Genomic DNA, 16,946 nt, shown 5'->3' on the forward strand with positions numbered 1-16,946 from the left:
GGGGCCCAAGGGGCCCAAGGCTCTGCCTCCAGGTCGGAGCTTCCTGGTCCCCAGCCAGGGTTTCCAGGGCACCAGCACCCCCTCCCCCACCCGGCCTGGCCTCCTCTGACCCAGCAGGGTGGGACTGCTGCACGATTCTCTGGATTCTCTGTTGGAGGTGGAGGTTGTCTCCCACCTCTGCAGGAAGCTGGTGTCAAGCAGGAGACAGGCAGGAGGGCCCCGCTCCCTGCCCCTCCACTGCCTGTGCCTCAGGGATGGAAGGCATGGCCCAGCCAGACAGGTTGGGGGCAGAGAACCCACCCGGCTGCGGCTTGAGGAGTGGGCAGGGGTTAGGGGTCTCTGGCAGGTGATGGGACCCTAAGAGAAGCAGAGAAATGCTGGTGTGAGATCCACTAAAGCAGGACCCCATCTTTCTCAGATCTACCCAAATGTCTGTCTCTACAGGCAAAGCCTCTGAGGCCCAGAGAGCATCTGTGAGCAGCCCGAGGTCACACAGCGAGGACCCTGCCCACAGGGAAGTTCTGCCATGGACGGGCCACTCCTCGCCCCCAGGAACTGAAGCAGCCCCAACCTCCCAAGGTGGCCCTCAGGAAGGAGGAGGAACGCCTGGCTTTTCCCTCAAGTGGTCTGGTCCAGGATCGTGGTTTCCTCTCACGGGCTCGCTGTGAGGTTACCGTCTGAGTGCCTGTTCCTGGTAGGGCCGGGTTTCAACAAACAGTGCCTGCCACTGGCGTCATCACCAGCCATGGAAACTTAATAATGGCTGTGCGCGGAACACGGAGCTGACTGAGAAGGCAACAGTGCACCTGACACCATGTGGTGGGGGCGGTGCCATTCTGAGCTGCCTCCAGTCACCCAGGCCCAGGGTGGAGCCAGGCCTAGGTCCCGCGTGGCAGAATCCAAGTCCAGAGCTGCCCTGCTGAGGTGCTTCCCCCCAGAGGTGGGCAGGGTCTCTCCCCTAATTAAAGACTCTCATAAGCTGGCCCAGGGGAGCCCTAAGCAGACAAATGACCATTTTTTCTGGGGACCAGGAGCTGACCCAATGCAGTGACCTTGTGGTCCATGGGCTCATGGGCAGTCTGCTCAGAGCCTGGCTCGGGCTGGACGCTGACCACGTGCGCGATGCAGACTCGGCTTCACCAGGAGCCAGAGGCCACATCGCTCACATGTCTTTTCGTTCTGTTCTTCAGCCTGGAGGGAGATGCTGCCTTTGGGGGGATGTGGCTTCCCAATCTGTCAAATGCAAATCTGAACTAAATGATGATTAAAAACTGTCAGACTCTGGCCTTTTCTGTGGCTCAGGGGAAGGCCCTGGACTTGAACTTGGGGGAAGGCCCACCATCAGGGTTGTCTGGGCCTTAGGTCTTTCTCAGAATGCGATGGAGCTGTGGCACGGGGCACGTCCCACGAGGAGAGGGGTTTTTCCCATGCCCTGAGCCCCTCCGGGCCCCGGTCACACCACTTTTGTTGGGCCCTGTCTGGCTGTCCTGCTCCCCGGGCCCCGTGCATGGGGGAGCTTCAGAGCAGGATGAGCCCAACTGGGGGTGAAGCCTTCTGTGTGCCTCTAATAGAGGAACCAGGAAACATCCCTGCAAAAAGAAGAAGTGCGTTGTTGTCATGACCCCCGGACACGTATCCCACCCCATCTCTGTCCCCAGTCGATGGCCCATTCTGTGGAAAGCCACAAACATTCCAAACCTGGACTTCTACTGAATCATTCCAAATTCTTCGAACTCCACCCGTCTAGGGAAGGATGGGAGGAACAGGTGGTAGGAGGCGGAGCCAGATCCCCACAGAGGTTAAATAGGTCACCTCCTCCCTTGGCTCTCATCCTGTCTCCCCCAAGCAGAGGGACCTAAGTGCAGAGACCGTCTCCTGGGCCACCAGCACCATGACCCCAGTGAAGATGCTGCTCCTGGTCACCCTCCTGCTGGGCGCCGCGCTGCAGGACGCCCGTGCAGGTGAGAGCAGCGGAGCAGGGTGGGGGTGGGGTGGGCACCGTGCCGAGACCACAGTAGCAGCAACACGCACATTTTTGTGTTACTTGCCCCTCATTTATCCCTACAAGGAGGTGAGAGGTAGGATTTCGAGGGAGGCATTCAGAGCACAATAATGACGAATGTGATAAAGATCATGAGGAGGAGGAGGGGGCCCCAGCTCTGGGGACTGACTTGGGGAGGAACGAAGTGCTCCCCCCGCCTCACACCCCTGGCTTCTGGCCCGGTGACTGGGGTTGTGATTTGACAATGGAGAGTGAACCGTTCTCAGAAGTACGCGTCAGCTTGTGTTTAGTGAATGGGTCTTCCATACCATGCAGGAATCGGCATACAGGCAGGACAGTTGCTTCCCAGAGGACGTGAAAACAGAGGTTTTTGACATCCACTTGGGAAAGGAAGGCTGAAGGCAGACACAAGCTGGCGAGAGCCCGCCCGGCCAGCTGAGCACCCCCAGGGGCAGTACAGGCAGGCTGTGCGGCCACCAGCCTCCTTCAGGGGGGCCTCTGCTCTCACTTCTGTGAGCGTCTGGGCCCGCTCAGCTCCCGGAGCCAGTCAGACCATGACAGCCCCTCCCCGATGGTCGGAGGGCCGTCAGGGCTTCTTAGAAAACACGCTTGCATGATGTGAACGAAAGCCACACGCCTCCAGTTTACCTGTTTGTGGGCGTTGCATACTTGTGGTGCAGAGATGAGGAAACAGAGCCCCAGAGAAGCATCTCCACACCTTGGGCCCCTGTTTGGTCACCTGTACAATGGAGTGGGCGTAGCATCTGTCTCCAGGTGCACAGGGAGGCCTGAGTGAGCAGCTGCCGAGAATGGCTCATAGTGAAAGAACACGTGCCGATGCAGGGCACACACACGGGTGCACACAGAGACACGCATGTGAGTGAGCATGCATGACTCCCCTGACTGACACACACACACAGCCTCCTGAAGCCTGCACAGAGACTTCATGCACACACCTGTGCACATGTGACACACACAGACACCTCTGCAGGCCCCACACAGAAATACACTCACGGATCCCTCCCACAACACACACACAGACACAACATGCAGACTCCCCTCCACAGACAGACAGACACACATCCACGGACCCACCACACACCCTCCCCACGGCCACAGACGCTCACGCACGCACCTGCCCCTGCCTCCTCCTCTGCAGCCCGAGGGACCAACGTGGGCAGGGAGTGCTGCCTGGAGTACTTCAAAGGGACCGTCCCTGTCAGTAGGGTGATGACGTGGTACCGGACCTCGGACGAGTGTCCCAAGAATGCCATCGTGTAAGTCTGCCCTCCATCCTCCAACCCCCTGATCCTGGGAGCTGAGCGCGGGAGCGGGAGGGCCCTGGAGCTGCCAGAAGGGCCACCGGGAAGAGGGAAGGAGAGGGTGGCCTGCACCGTCCCCTTCATCACCCAGGCCCTGCTCCTGTACCCCACACTGCAATGGCCGAAGGCCCAGCCCATGGGGTCCGTCCTCTTCACTCGTTGATTTCTGGCAACACTGAGGCTCTGAGAGAGACAGGACTGCCCCGTGTCACACGGGCAGTCGGGTGGATGTAGTCCCTTCCCCTGGCCTGGGCCTGCGCACCCCTCATTCCCAGGCTCTAGGTGGGCGGAGCAGAATGGGGGAAGTGGGCAGAAGGCCTTATGGCCCTGACTCTCTGGAAGGGTCAAGATCACTGAGGACAGAGCCTGATGTCCCAGATTGCCTCCTGATTCTGTGTGACTTCAGCAAGTCCTGGTGGGCACAGGACGAGGCTGCCCAGGGCTCTGCAGGGCTGTCCCACCCTGATGCCCCCAACTGTCTTCTCCCTCTGTGTAGGTTTGTCACTGTCCAGGGCAGGTCCATCTGCACGAACCCCGAGGAAGCCAGGGTGAAGAAGACAATCAAGGCCATCAAACACTTGCGAAAAATCACGAAGTCACAGGACCCCAGCACCCAGAAACCCTGATTTCTCCCTGGACCATTTGGAAACTTCCCATAGCCTTGGTGTTGGCTGCCCCAACCCTCAGCTGCCTGAGTCCAGTGGAGGCCCTTCAAGGACAAAGAGGACTCCTGTCCCCTCTTCTGAACCGGAACTGTGGCAGGAAAGGGCCCCGATTAAAGTCTGTCTTTCTCAGTCTGGGTCAGCGTGTTCTGTCCACTCCAGGCTGTCACATTGGGGGGGGCGGAGGGGGGAGAACATCTGGTCCTGCCCTGTCCAGGTCAGAAAGGGAACTGAGGCTTAGAGGCCCCAGTGAGACAGGCCCAGGCAGGGGGCCCATGGGAAGAACAGGGCAGGCATGAGAGAGAGGCTTAGCAGCCCCTCCTCTGTGCTGTGTGCAGGCAGGTAGGGGTTCTGAGAAGCAACATCTGGGTTCTCTCTGGTCTTTTGTGCCCCCGAAAGCCCCCCAGCCCCCAGTCTCCTCCCAGACCAGCCCCTGTGCTCACCTGTGATCCCTGGCCTGGTAAGGAGCTGAGCACACCCTCCTAAAGCGGTTGATCCAATTCCACAGATGTTTCCAGGACCCTTCCTTACAGGGTTCTGCCGAGTGCTGGGGAGCTCCCTGGCCTGGGTGTTCCTGCAGCCCCCTCCCCATCTCGCTCACCTCTCATTGCCAAGCTTTTACCAGGCCCAGGTCCCTCTCCCAGCTCAACCCCCAGACCAGCGCCCAGGGCCCAAGTCCTCCAAGTCCTCTGCCTGCCTCTGGCTGTCTGTAGTCTGAGCCTCGCCCCGCCCCAGAGTCATTGCCCACCTCGCCAGCCCTCCTCGCCCTAGCTGTCAGGCTGCCCTGCCCGGCCCTCCAGCCGCAGCTGGAGAACAGTGCCTACCCGATTCTCATTTCTGCTGGTTCTGCCACCTTTTAGGGGCTGTAGGGCAGCCTGCCTTGTGACAACCTGTTCTCCCATTGACTCCTGTGTGGGTCCATCTCTCAGTCCTGACTCCTCCATTAGGTTGGGGTGGGGCTCCGTGAGACGCCCTGGGGACCCCGCAGCCCGTGAGCTCAGAAGGATGGAGGTTATGGACCACCACTCGTCACCCACCCTGGCCAGGCCCAACTCAGGGTTGGAGTCCTCGTGGGCAGGGGGAGTCAGTCTTCAGATTCCAGTTCTGTTTCACTGGCCATGGGCTCATGGCTTCTCTCTCTAGCATGCAGTCTTTTAACAGGGTGCAGCCAAGGGGGGGCCCCAAATAGGGATTTGTAATGGGGTCCAGAACTCAGGATATCCAGGAAATATTAGAGGAAAAAATATATATAGGATGTCCTCACCCCCACCAGTCTGAGCTGGGGGATGAGACACATGGAGCGGGGCCATTGAGAGCTGTTCTGCATAGCAACAGCTGTGCAGCTAACCTCTGGCATGGCCATTTAACATATCTATAACCTTTAACTGGTTTCATGGATATGTTAAATAGCTGTAGGCATGCTTTGAGCCAGGGGGATGGAAGTGACTTCCACCCAAGATGTAACTGGGAGGCAACTCCCCCTGGTTACAGCACCTGCTGTGAGAGCTTGGAGATGATTGGCTCCACGCCACACCTGCCCGGACTTACTATGGCAGCCCAGTAAAGCTGGAAGAATAGGGAATGCTGGCAGGTGTAGCTGATTGTGGGAGGAGTCGGAAATGGGGCTGCAGAGGAAGACTGGCGCTGGGATTTAAACCCAGGCACAGCAGCCACCCCAGGTTGGGGCCACGCGGCTTTGGGGTGCTCCCTTTTGCCATGTGGCTTAGGAAGCAGGAGAGACTTTGCCTGTAAGAAAAGGGGAGAAAGGACTCTTGCTGGTGGGCCATGAGAAGGTGCCACACGGTTTTGGATTAACTGGAGGTCGTGGCGGCGACAGAGCAGATGGTGCCGGAACCGAAGGGAGCCTGAATCACGGACTTCCACTCCTTTTCCTGAGATACGGTACCCCAGACTGGGCAGAGGGAGAGGGAAGGGCTGTGGGCATCTGTGGGTATACTAAAGGACTTTAGTATTTTAATGAAGACATGAAGTCATTACTCCAAGTCTGTATATCTCTTTGAATAAATAAGTCCTTTCCTTTTCACCCATCTCTGGCATTGAGAGAGGTCTTTCCCTGGCAGCGGGCACGGCGAACAGGGAACGGGGTCCCTGGAGCACAAGGGGGGGCCCATTCGGTAATATTGTTCACCGCAACACCCCATGGATCTGTACTGTAAGTTTTTGGCGCCCACCGTGGGCCAATAACTGCCCATGGCAGACCGACCCCTCCGGTGTGGGAGAGAGACTGCGGAGCTCTGCCCGTCTCTGAGAATGTCTCCGCACCCCTCCTGAGGGCGTCGGCCTCCCAATCACAGATCGCACCCGGAAAGGTGAAAAGGAAACGGGACGGGGAGCAGAGCAGAGACGTGGGGTGGTTTGGTTGAAAACTTGTTTCTGAGCATGGCTTTGGGATAATGCAGTTGTGGATGATGGGTTGGTTGGTGTGCTGCTCCCAGGTTGCCCCCGTCTGCTCACTTGCAGGTTCAGTGAGCCCAGGTGGTGCTCAGGGAACCTGCACTCAGGTTTGGGGAGGAAGCGAACCCCTAGGCTCTGTAAGCCGAGCCTGCCTGAGTGTGGGGGACTGGACAGCAAGCCATGTGGGTGCGCTGCCATTTCAGGTAAAGTGGAGGATGAGCCACGTGAGTGCCCCACCACGGAGGACAGGTCGTGCCTGCACTGCCATCTTGGGTGATGGGTCACGTGAGAGTGCCGCCATCTTGGAAGTGGGCGAGGTGGTGGGCTGAGGGTTGTCTTCGGATTAGGGGCTGTGTGTTGCAGCAGTCGGGTGCTCTGTGCAACGGGTTCTGTAGGGAGGACTCTGGTTCTGAAGGTCATGGACGGGGTTCCAAGGGTGACCATCTGATTTACAGCGTGTTTGCAAGGTCTAAGCTTCAGAAAGCTGCAGGATGTCCCTGTTAATTTAGGGACTTTTAGTGGAAGGTGCCTCTAGTGCTAGGGACTCTCGGCTGCCACGTACTGAGTTTAAGTGCTGAGTTTAAGTGCAGTCCTTCCCAGTGTGGGAAAGGAGCAGGGATTAAAAGTGAATTGTGGTTAAAGCTGGATGGGTAAAACTATGTAGAAAGGTTGTGAAAGTTTTAAACCTGGAGGAAAGGGAACCTCAACTACTCGTTCTCTGGTTTTATGGGAACGTGGTTTCAATTTGGTTCTGTTTCTGATCAGAAACCCTCTGTATCTGAAGACCTAGTGAAGGTCGCCTGTAACCGGTTGGGGAGAATGCCTTTGCCACTCGGGACCCAGAACGGTCGTTCGGGCCTGATGAGAGTTTCAGCCTGAGGCAAAAGAGCATGTCTCTGCAGAGGCCCCAGTGGACGCACTGGTGCAAGAGGATGCCTCTACCCACAGTGTACTGTTCTTCTGGAGCTCTGTCTGCGTGTCTGGATTTGCTCTGTATCTGCTCTGAAAAGGAAACTGAGGATTCCAGGGACGGTAAAAACTTCACACTGTGTAGGAAAGTGAACAAGGAAAAGTGTAAGATATGTAAACGAAAAAGGTATAAAAAGGATGTCAGAAGGAAAAGGACTTTCCTTCGCATTTGGTATTTTTCCCCCCACCTGATCCCTCCGGAACTTGGCATTCTGAAGGAGTGAGTGATAACCTCAGGTTTCTTTGCATAAATCCATTAAGACCAGTCATTAATGGTGGTTTGTGAACCAAGATTTTGACTGGAATGTCACGCCTGAAGGAGGCATGTCTGGGTTTTGGTCGTCACCAGAAAGCCCTGAGGAACTGGGGCTGACTTGAGAAGCTAGTGAAAGCCCACGAGAAAAAACCTCGTACCTTGGTTGGCTGTGTGGTTCGTGGCAGTCTTTCCAGGGAAGGAACAAAGGTTGCTTTCCTGAAAGATGGCTAAAAAGGAACCTGTAGGCACCATGGAAGCCTCAAGATTTGAGTGAAACAACTGGTACAGGTGAAGCCAGGTGGCAGGCGTGTGGCTCTGCTTCTGTGCCCCGAGGGGCGGACTGAGAAGTCAATCTAAGGGCTCCCTGTGTGAGTTCCAGCAAGGCGGACTTAAAGATCGTAGGTGACCCAGGCTGCTCTTGGTGTGTTTACACAAACAAACAATCCGAATTAAAAGTTGGACTCAAAGTAGTCGCTTTAATAACAATGAGGGTAATCTTAAGGAGAAAAATCGTGGTTCAAGGAAAACCACAATGCTCAGTATTGGACATCAGAATGGCACAGCTAACGGTCTTGAAAGTCTGTTTTCGTTTGAAAGTCGAAACTGGGATTGTAACATCACCAAAGATGTTCAACTTACAGGCACGAGGGACCTGTCAAATTGCCACTGTTAGATGTCATTGCAGCAAGGGCCTTGCAACTGGATGTCTTCCCAAAAGACAGTCTCCCAGGCACAGAGACTGGCTTGGGGACTGTTGTGCGAATTAACATGGGTTCTGCCTTCTGTTTCATAGGGCGTATGCCTATGACCTCATTACCCGAGCGGTTGGTTGCGATACAGGCCTCACTTAAGGAGCCCACCTTCATCATCACCCCGAGACTCAACGGTTTGCTTAAACTAAGTGGTTGGGTTGGTGAAGGGGTCGGGCGGTCTGTGGGCTTCACGTTAGAGCTGATTCTCCCTTTCTGTCCTAATGGCCCGGACAGAAAGGGCCCAGAGATCTGAAAGGAGGGAAATCCTGATATGTTCCCCTCAGCCCGAGCGAAGCGTAGTGAGCCACAAGGGTTTTGGACAGGTGTGGCATGTCTCATACACCTTCCTCCAGATGAGCCATTCTTTACCCAGGTGCCTGCCTTCGTCATTTAGTGGTTATGATTCAACTGTGCTTCCAACTCTCTTGCCAAATCTGTCACCTCCAGAATATGACAAAGGATGCCAAATGCCAGCCTTTGGACACCGAGCCTGCAACTTCCTGGTGACAGCCAACTGACTTGGATTCTGTGAGGTCCTTCCTTACACAGGAAGGACTCCCTCCATGCTGCCCAACCCCCAATCCCCTTCAGGGCACCCTTGACCCAAGGGTAGGTAGGACGACGTCCATGTCCAGCCGGAAGTAGTTACAAGAAGATGAGACCTTCATCTATTGTCCTTTATATGATTATAAAGTGGTTGTATATTTGAAAGGGGGGATTTGTAACAGGGTGAAGCCAAGGGGGGGCCCCAAATAGGGATTTGTAATGGGGTCCAGAACTCAGGATGTCCAGGAAATATTAGGAAAAAAAATAGATAGGATGTCCTCACCCCCACCAGCCTGAGCTGGGGAAAGGGACACATGGAGCAGGGCCATTGAGAGCTGTTCTGCATAGCAACAGCTGTGCAGCTAACCTCTGGCATGGCCATTTAACATATCTACAACCTTTAACTGGTTTCATGGATATGGTTTAAATGACTGTGGCCGTGCTTTGAGCCAGGGGGCCGTAGAGGAAGATTGGTGCTGGGATTTGAACCCAGGTATGGCAGCCATGCCAGGTTGGGACCACACGGCTTTGGCCGGGTGGCTTTGGGGTGCTCCCTTTTGCCACGTGGCTTAGGAAGCAGAAGAGACTTTGCTGGGAAGAAAAGGGGAGAAAGGGCTCTTGCTGGTGGGCCATGAGAAGGTGCCACGTGGTTTTGGATTAACTGGAGATCACGGCGTCGACAGGGCTGATGGGGGCCAAGGAACTTGGTCCTTCTCTTCCTAGGATTTTGGGACCTTACTGTTTGAGGGTTTTTTCCAAACAAAACTTTTGCCTCTCGCTTCCCTCCTGTGGCCAATTGTCTCATTACAGGATGACTTAGCTCACTTTCCAGTGGGGGCAGGAATAAAACTTTGGTAATAATAACAATGAGGCTGATGACGGTGCTCAGCTGGCTTCCCTGTGACCCCAGGTCTCCTGGGCCACGGGTGGGGTCTTCGCCTGTGCCGATCTCAAGCAATGTTCCTCAAACTACTGCCTCAGACCCAGAGTCTCAGGGGCACATCAGTCTGAGTTTTTGTGGAAAAACGTCTGCATCCAGGGGGCCCAGTTTGCAGGGGTGGGTGGGAGTGGAGGAAGGATGATCTCGCAAATCTAGGGGATTGGTGCAGAGAGGGAGCCAGTGAAGGAGAGCAAGGGTTCCTCACCCTGCAGGCTAGAGCTGGGAAGACTCAAGACATGCATTCATTCCAGTGCTTTGCACGACTGTCTTCAGAGAAGCAAAGCGCTTTGCTCCCAGTGAAACCTCCCTCAGAGGCCCGTACTCAGATAAGCAGGCTGCCGTGAGGACTATGTGGGGCGGGGAGGGGGCGCCAGGCAGGGGATGCCAGAGACGGACCCGCCACCGTGCTCCCCTGCAGGTTCGAGTCAGAGAGGTGCAGGGCTGTGTTCTGGGCCAGTGGGCATGCTCCTTAAGACCTAGAGTTTTACGTGTGGGTTTTTCTGGGTTTTGAATAAAATGCCTTATCAGTACAAAATACATAATGTATATGTGAGAAACACAAGCCAACAATAAGACAAACACCCGTGTACGCACAGCAGACGTGCACGGACCCGCCACAGACCTGAATAGAAACTTCCGGCCCCTCTGAAGCTGCCACTGTCCTCCTGCCATCCGCCTCCAGAGACAGCCCCACCCCCGAATTTGGGGTTTGTCATTCTCCCGAGTCCCTTCAGTCTGTCGTCTGTGTACACATAATATATATGTATGTAAGTGCTAACAATATACTGATGCATTCTACATGTTTTTAAGCGCTCAAACTCTATATGAAAGGTGACAGATCTCACACGCCCACTCTTCCGTGACTGGCTTCTGTGGCTCCACATTCTAGGAGATCCTTCCCTGGGGATGAGCACAGCTGCGGTTCAGCGTTTTCCACCCCGGAGTGATGACACAGCTGGCTCACCCCATCTCCCGCTAAGGGTCCCGCAGATTGTTTCCCGGTTCTTACGATTACAAACCGTGCCGTGGTCAGCAGTTGTCAGCTTGCCTTCTGGTGCGCGCGTGAAAGAGTTTCTCTGGGGCAGTGGCTCTCGACCTTGGGTGCACTCTAGAATTAATTACCCGCCTAAGCTCTGCAAGAGGCTGACGCCCTAGGTTCTACTGCAAGAGGTTGCTTTCGCTGGTCTTTGGAGAGGAGGGGACCCCCAGGCATATTTTTTATTTTCAGAAGCTACTCGGGTAACTGATGTACAGCCAGGGCTGCAGCTGACACAATGGGGTGTAACTGCCCAAGCCCAGTCCACAACAGTAGAAGAATTCTCGCCTGGCTGCACCGTCACCAATACCTGGTCATGGTTCCCTGTGTAGCTTTCCCCATCCCCATACTACTGACAGCTGGCCAGAGGACAGTCGCAAAGCAAAGCCGCCTGCCCAAAGCACACGAGGCTGTTCCCTGGGACTCTGCTCCAGCCCCACTGTCTGCCCGCATCCTAGGAACCAGTTACCACAGGCTGGGGGCCTTGATCTTGCAGCCCAAGGCACTGCTCTCAGCTCGGAGCAGGTACAGCTTTACGCGTCCCCGCTTTGTTCCCTCCACACTCCGGCTGCCAAGTCGCTGCTTTGGGCCCTCTCCAGCTATCACATGGTTCCATTTGGGCTGTGTCCTAACCTCAAGGGAGACCCAGTCTGCTTGCTGCCCGCCCACTCACTGCTTTGGAGCAATTTCAGGGGGAAGGGGAAGCCCCAACTGTATGCTGCCAGGGTCAAAGCAGAAGACCTTAGACAGTTTACAAAAAAAAAAAATTAAGATTCCCAGCTCCACATCCGACCTGCTGACTCGGAATGTCCAAGGACAACAGGCACCTGCACCTTTAACGGTCCTCAGGTGACGCGTGGCAGCAGGTCGCTCTGCCTCACCCAGTGTCCTCAGATGTAATATCTGAGTGGGGTCTAAGACTATTTTTGGCTCTGACACCTCCCTGAGAACTGCCGTCTTCCTAAGTCATGAGGTGCGAGGACTGGCAGTCCCCCGTCACCACTACCCATGCCAAGTGTAGCAGACCGGAGGCAGTGTCGTGCTCTGCGCCAGCAGAGGCGGGACGGGAGCGAGAATCCGGTCAGCGGGGGCTTTTGGCACTCACCCGGAGTTCTGCCAAAGCCCATCCCAGAAGGCTCTTTGGTTTGGGAGCACCTGTCCCCATCCTGCAGGTAGAGATTTCAGCCCTTCACCTTGGCAACTGCAGCAGGAGCAACTCTGGGGCCTGGCAGCTCCAAAAATATGTGTTTGTTACTGTTAAACCTAGTTTGGGGCTGTAACAGTCTCCTATCACTGCCTAACGAGTTCTCTCAAGTCTAGTGGCTTAATCCCAGACACGCATCCTCTCAGGGCCTAGTTCCCCCTCGATGGTGCCCGAGGTCTGCTCCCGGCTCCCCGAGGTTGCTCGCAGTTCCTTGGCCATGGACCTCTACAAACAGAGTGGCCAGCTGGAGCCTTGCAGTCCTCCACTTCTTTTACAGGACTGACGCTTACGTTGGGACAACTTGGGATCATCTCTCTTTGCTGATGGCCACTGGGGACTCTGCATCTGCAAACCCCCTCACTTTGCTGCACAACATGACCTGCCCACAGCAGTGAGGCCCGCTCACGCCCGCAGGCAGGGCGCCTGCCGTCCACCTGGAGTCCAGCCTCACCTGTAACGAAGTCCACCGGCAGAGATGGAATACACAACAACCAACGTAGAGTCAAGTTTCAGGGCTTATTCCAAAGAAAACTTTTATTTATTGGTAAGACATAAAAATCCAGGTCTATGAATCCACACAATCTCCCCAACTACTGGTGAGATCCACTCCAAGTGTGTGGGTAATGAGAACAGGGCCTCCTGCTCGGAGAGATTTACTGTGGGTTCAGCCTGCTCTCCTGCTCCCTCTAAATTCTCATCAGCCCGACTCTTCTGAAGGGCACGGAGAGGCCCCGTCCCGCAGTGCAGGGCGCCCCATCTGTGTGTGACACCGAGTCCAGAAAAACAAAGTTCTGTGCTCCAAGCTGAGCTTGCATGGCTGTGTCAGACCCCCCCCCCCCCCCAACACACACACACACCCTCTTCACAACTGATAATGTGGAGGAACACAAGTTTAATAGTAACTGCACACTGACAGAACATGGGGCAGCGCACTACCCCAGGGGCCGGCGCTGTGACCACAGGTCCCCATGACTCCACTGGTGCCCTGAGGTCGTCAGACACTCGATTCCTATCACCAGGAGCGGTGCACTGAGCAAAGCACCAACTCCGGGAGACAGGCAGTGGCACTTGCTGAGTACAAAGGAGGGCAGGGCCTTCGTCACTGAGCTTGACCCCGCGCTCAGAGTGTGCCAGGCAGCGTGCTGACACCGGGGGAGGGCCCTTCAGCTCACATCCCGTTTCCCTAACGCTAGGTGAAGCAGCCAGCCCGCCCAGGGTAACCAGCGCCCCGTGACACCTTGGCCTTTTGGTCTGCAGCAGCGCTACGCACCCCCGCCCCCCACGGCCAGCCTCACTCTGCCTACCTCCCTGCAAAGGGGTTCCCAGCAGAGAGCGAGCAAATGCAGAGACGGGCCCGAAGGGCAGGAGTCGGCCTAGGCATCATGGAGGTTGCTAGTGCTCAGGAGCACCTGCTCCCCAGGTTTGAAGGCTGGCATCCCGAGGTAGGGGCAGCTGGCACAACGGAAAGCGTCGCCCAGGTAGCACTGTTGAAAGAAGAGACAGTCATACTGGGAAGCTTACCCCAGAGGTAGAGGCCACAGGAACGGGACCCCAAATTTCGTAATATGGCCACAGTGGCCTAAAAGAAATGGTTGGGTGCGTCTGTAGGTCCAGCGGGGACCCAAACACTATGAATATTGAAGATCTCTGGTTCCATGATAACAATGGTCTGGAGAAGCTCCTGAGGAGACCGTATTTCTATATTCTCAGCAGTTCGAATTATGGCCAAGGGCAGCTGAATGGCTGAGTAACGTCAGAAGACAGGGACAAAAGTAAGAAATGAGTCCCCCCGCCGCCCCCACCCTGGGCACAGGCACACTAACCCTGTCTCACGAGATAACCTCCCTTCCCCACCGTGACCTACCCACCCGCTCTCTCGCAGTGGCCTCTACTGAAATGGGGGCAGTGGTTCCTACAGCTAGGGCTGGTCCGTGTGCCCCTGAGGACGGCGCCCGACACCACTGGGGGTTTGGGGACTACTGAGTAATGATATTTACGTTTCCACAGGCCGACTTGGGTTGGGAGCCCATCTGCTCCCTGGACTTCTCCTTTTCCAGTTCTTCGGCAAGGCCACACGTGCTGGGGGGGATCGGAAGCTGATGAGTGAGACCGGCCACCACCCAGAAACTCCAAATCCTGGACAGTGCCAGGGTGTGCTCTGACACTTTGCTCTTTGGGCCGGGCTGTCTTAACTGAAACGCCTACAGGGGAGATGAAGGCGTGAGGCTGCCTAGGGAGACAGAGAGGGTGGTGGGGAACGAAGGCCCAGCGGGGGTGCTCTGTCCACAAAGGACAGCCACCACGAAGCACTCAGCTCTCCCCTCTGCACACTGACCGCTGGCCGAGGACACTCATTTCACCTGGGAGCACGGTGTCCCACTGTGATCTGCTCCGAGGGGACAGTGAGCTCCGAGCAGGACACGGGCAGCAGCCACTCCCTCTGACCGTGTTTCTGCTGGCCCTCCAGCCCCTGCGCCACGTGACGACTCTGCCAGCTCTTCTAACAGTGGCATGTCCCTGGTTTCCTAGAACTCACTCGGGACGCTCCCCGCTGACTGCCCCGGAAGTTGCTCTGACAGGTTCTCGAAGAGGCCAGACCAGAAGCCCGTCGGCCCTGCCTTTGCCTGGGGGCCCGGACAGGCGTGGAGGTCGCTCTTTCCCTGCCTAGTCAGGTGGGGGCTCCCTACTCAGCTCTCCACAACTCCATAACGGATTGTTTGGAGGGTCACATGGAGCTGCTTAAATTCTCAAACAAGCCAAGAATGACTGGTGCAAACTTGGGATGGTGACCCCTTGTGGGGAAGAGGGAGGGAGATGCAGCCGAGGAAGGTTGCAGAAGGGACTGCTGAGCTACCCGTATTGTTTGATTCTTAACCTGGTGACCCGTACTTGGGTGTTCACTTTATTAGTTCTCTGAAACGTCCCTGCTTAGCACACTGCTCTGCAGGCATGACTCACTTCACCATGAATCGTGTGTTTAATTAATTAGAGCACCGCAATTCCGCGAGCAGCATGGCCGACTCTGCCTCGGTCAGCACTTACCAGTTCTTGCAGGCCTTCCTCTTTTTCCCTTCTCCACACGCAGGGGCCCGCAGGGAGGCTGGGTCCGGCTTCTTCAAATCCTCCGGATCCAGCAGCTCGTCTGAGTCGATGAGATCCTGGAGGGTGTTCGAAGCTGTTAGTGACATGGTCGGTCATGGTCTCTGTCACAGAGGAGCCGAGGTGGTCACAGGCGGGGTGGCAGGGTTATGCCATCCGTGTCAAGAAGACCCCACCAGCCCACGTGGGCCTGGTCCTCACGTCCCAGCTGCCCACCCCAGGGAGCTTCCGCGCACAGAAGACGCACTGAGCTGTAAGGGGATGGGGACTGATTCACACCGAACAGACTGGTGTGTGTGGGGAGCGGGGCAGGCAGAACACAGTGCCATCGGGGTGGGCAAAGAAGGCCTAGAGCTGTGAGTACGTGGAACAGAGTTCATTCTCGTGTTATTCAGTGCTGCATTGTTTCCCACACAGACAACTTTAAAGGTACCTGTGCCCCACCCTGTACATGAAGGGCCATAGGTAAAGAGAGGAATAAGGTATCTTCTCTGTGATTCCAGAGAAGAGGGCCAATAGTGACACAGATGTCATGTGTTCCTGATGGATGTGCACACAGCCCCTCTGTGAGTTTGGAGGGTGCGCTCCACAGCCTGCTCTGCCCGCCGCTGCAACTCGGGCCACTGTGTACCGGGAATTTGATCGGAGGCCCGGGTCAGACAGGGAGAAGTGCGGCTCTGAAGACAGTGAGTGCTCAGGGACTCGCCCAAAGGAGCCAAGAAAAATATTTCAGCTGCCAGACTCTCCCGGTCTGCACACGCCTGCGGGAGTCTTTCCTGTGTCACATGACATGTGTGGAAAAGAGATGCCGGGGACAAGCCCAGCCACAATGCTCGGCTTTCACACTACGAGCCCGAGACAGGCCCCCCAAACGGCCCACGTTCACACCTGCAGTGGGGCTGAGGGAACGCGAGGGGCCCACGGCCGACTCACCGCGCTCTCGTCTTCCATGTCGTTGGCTGAGAGGGTCCAGAGTTTGACAGCCGCAGGGTCCACAGCAGGTTTCACTGCGTCCAACCAACAGAAGAAACACAGCTCTACAAAGAAGCCCCGAGCAAACTACAGGCAAACATGAGCGTTTTCTATGGAGACTCCATAGAGAACACAGTGGCCTGAGGGTCGGGAGACTGTGACAGGCCCAGGAGCCGTCACCCTCAGCACCCACTCTGCAGCAGACACCCTGAAGCACTTTGTATGTGTCACAGTGGGTCAGTCTCTGTCTTCTGACGTGTACAGGTGAGAAAGCAGGTATACATATTTAGGCCAGCCACAAAAAGCCACAAAGCCAGTTCTGTCTAACGTCTTTGCTTCCACTCCGCGTTCTCGTCCTTATCTCAGTGCCCACCCCCAGAGCGCGGGGCCAGGGGCGCTCCCCACAGCCCTGCAGGCGACAGAAGATGGAATGAGAGGGTGTCAGGAAGCGTCAGGAAGTGCAGAGCTCTGGCCCCACACACACACCTGCTGCATACAAGACCGTGAGCTCTACAGCTGGCGGGGCAGTGTAACACCGAGACCAGCGGCAGACGAAACCTCACGCCTCCCGAGTTTCTCTACAGGTCAGGAGATGGGAAGGGAAGGGTGGGGTAGGGGGTGGGGTGGGTAAGAGCATCCCTGGGGATCATTGTTGCACCACCTGCTCCAGGCTTTGGCAGGGCGAACTGCTCACGGAAGCTGTCCCCACCCACTCTGGACTATGAACCCAAAGGCCAGGATTCCAATAATTTTGTGAAGACGTAGGCTGGA

At 56.2% G+C, this 16,946-nt stretch overlaps 2 protein-coding genes across 3 annotated transcripts in view; one reads left to right on the top strand and one right to left on the bottom strand.

The window, feature by feature from the left end:
- Positions 1-1,846: 1,846 nt before the first annotated feature.
- CCL17 (C-C motif chemokine ligand 17) lies at positions 1,847-4,090 on the top strand. The gene is made up of 3 exons (XM_024551493.2): positions 1,847-1,961; positions 3,162-3,279; positions 3,821-4,090. The coding sequence occupies exons 1-3, from the start codon at positions 1,892-1,894 to the stop codon at positions 3,948-3,950; spliced, it is 318 nt and encodes a 105-aa protein (XP_024407261.1). The 5' UTR covers positions 1,847-1,891; the 3' UTR covers positions 3,951-4,090.
- An 8,530-nt stretch (positions 4,091-12,620) lies between these two features.
- Positions 12,621-16,946, bottom strand: part of CIAPIN1 (cytokine induced apoptosis inhibitor 1) — a 249,534-nt gene continuing 245,208 nt past the window's right edge. For both annotated transcript variants that reach the window (XM_053914562.2, XM_024551409.4), the window contains exons 6-9: positions 16,137-16,210; positions 15,147-15,262; positions 14,102-14,183; positions 12,621-13,588 (exon numbers count right to left, since the gene is read on the bottom strand). In XM_053914562.2, the coding sequence (XP_053770537.1) occupies positions 13,478-13,588; positions 14,102-14,183; positions 15,147-15,262; positions 16,137-16,210 (383 nt within the window). In that variant the 3' untranslated portion in view covers positions 12,621-13,477. The remainder of the gene's footprint in view (positions 13,589-14,101; positions 14,184-15,146; positions 15,263-16,136; positions 16,211-16,946) is intronic.

This window comes from Desmodus rotundus, chromosome 12 (assembly GCF_022682495.2).
Source record: "Desmodus rotundus isolate HL8 chromosome 12, HLdesRot8A.1, whole genome shotgun sequence".
NCBI classification, from domain to species: domain Eukaryota; kingdom Metazoa; phylum Chordata; class Mammalia; order Chiroptera; family Phyllostomidae; genus Desmodus; species Desmodus rotundus.

Excerpts from the sequence above, each read along its gene's own strand:
- CCL17 (XM_024551493.2), top strand. The coding sequence starts at position 1,892 with ATGACCCCAGTGAAGATGCTGCTCCTGGTCACCCTCCTGCTGGGCGCC. Across the intron at positions 1,962-3,161 it reads GCTGCAGGACGCCCGTGCAG|CCCGAGGGACCAACGTGGGC; the intron begins GTGAGAGCAGCG and ends CCTCCTCTGCAG. Across the intron at positions 3,280-3,820 it reads TGTCCCAAGAATGCCATCGT|GTTTGTCACTGTCCAGGGCA; the intron begins GTAAGTCTGCCC and ends CCCTCTGTGTAG.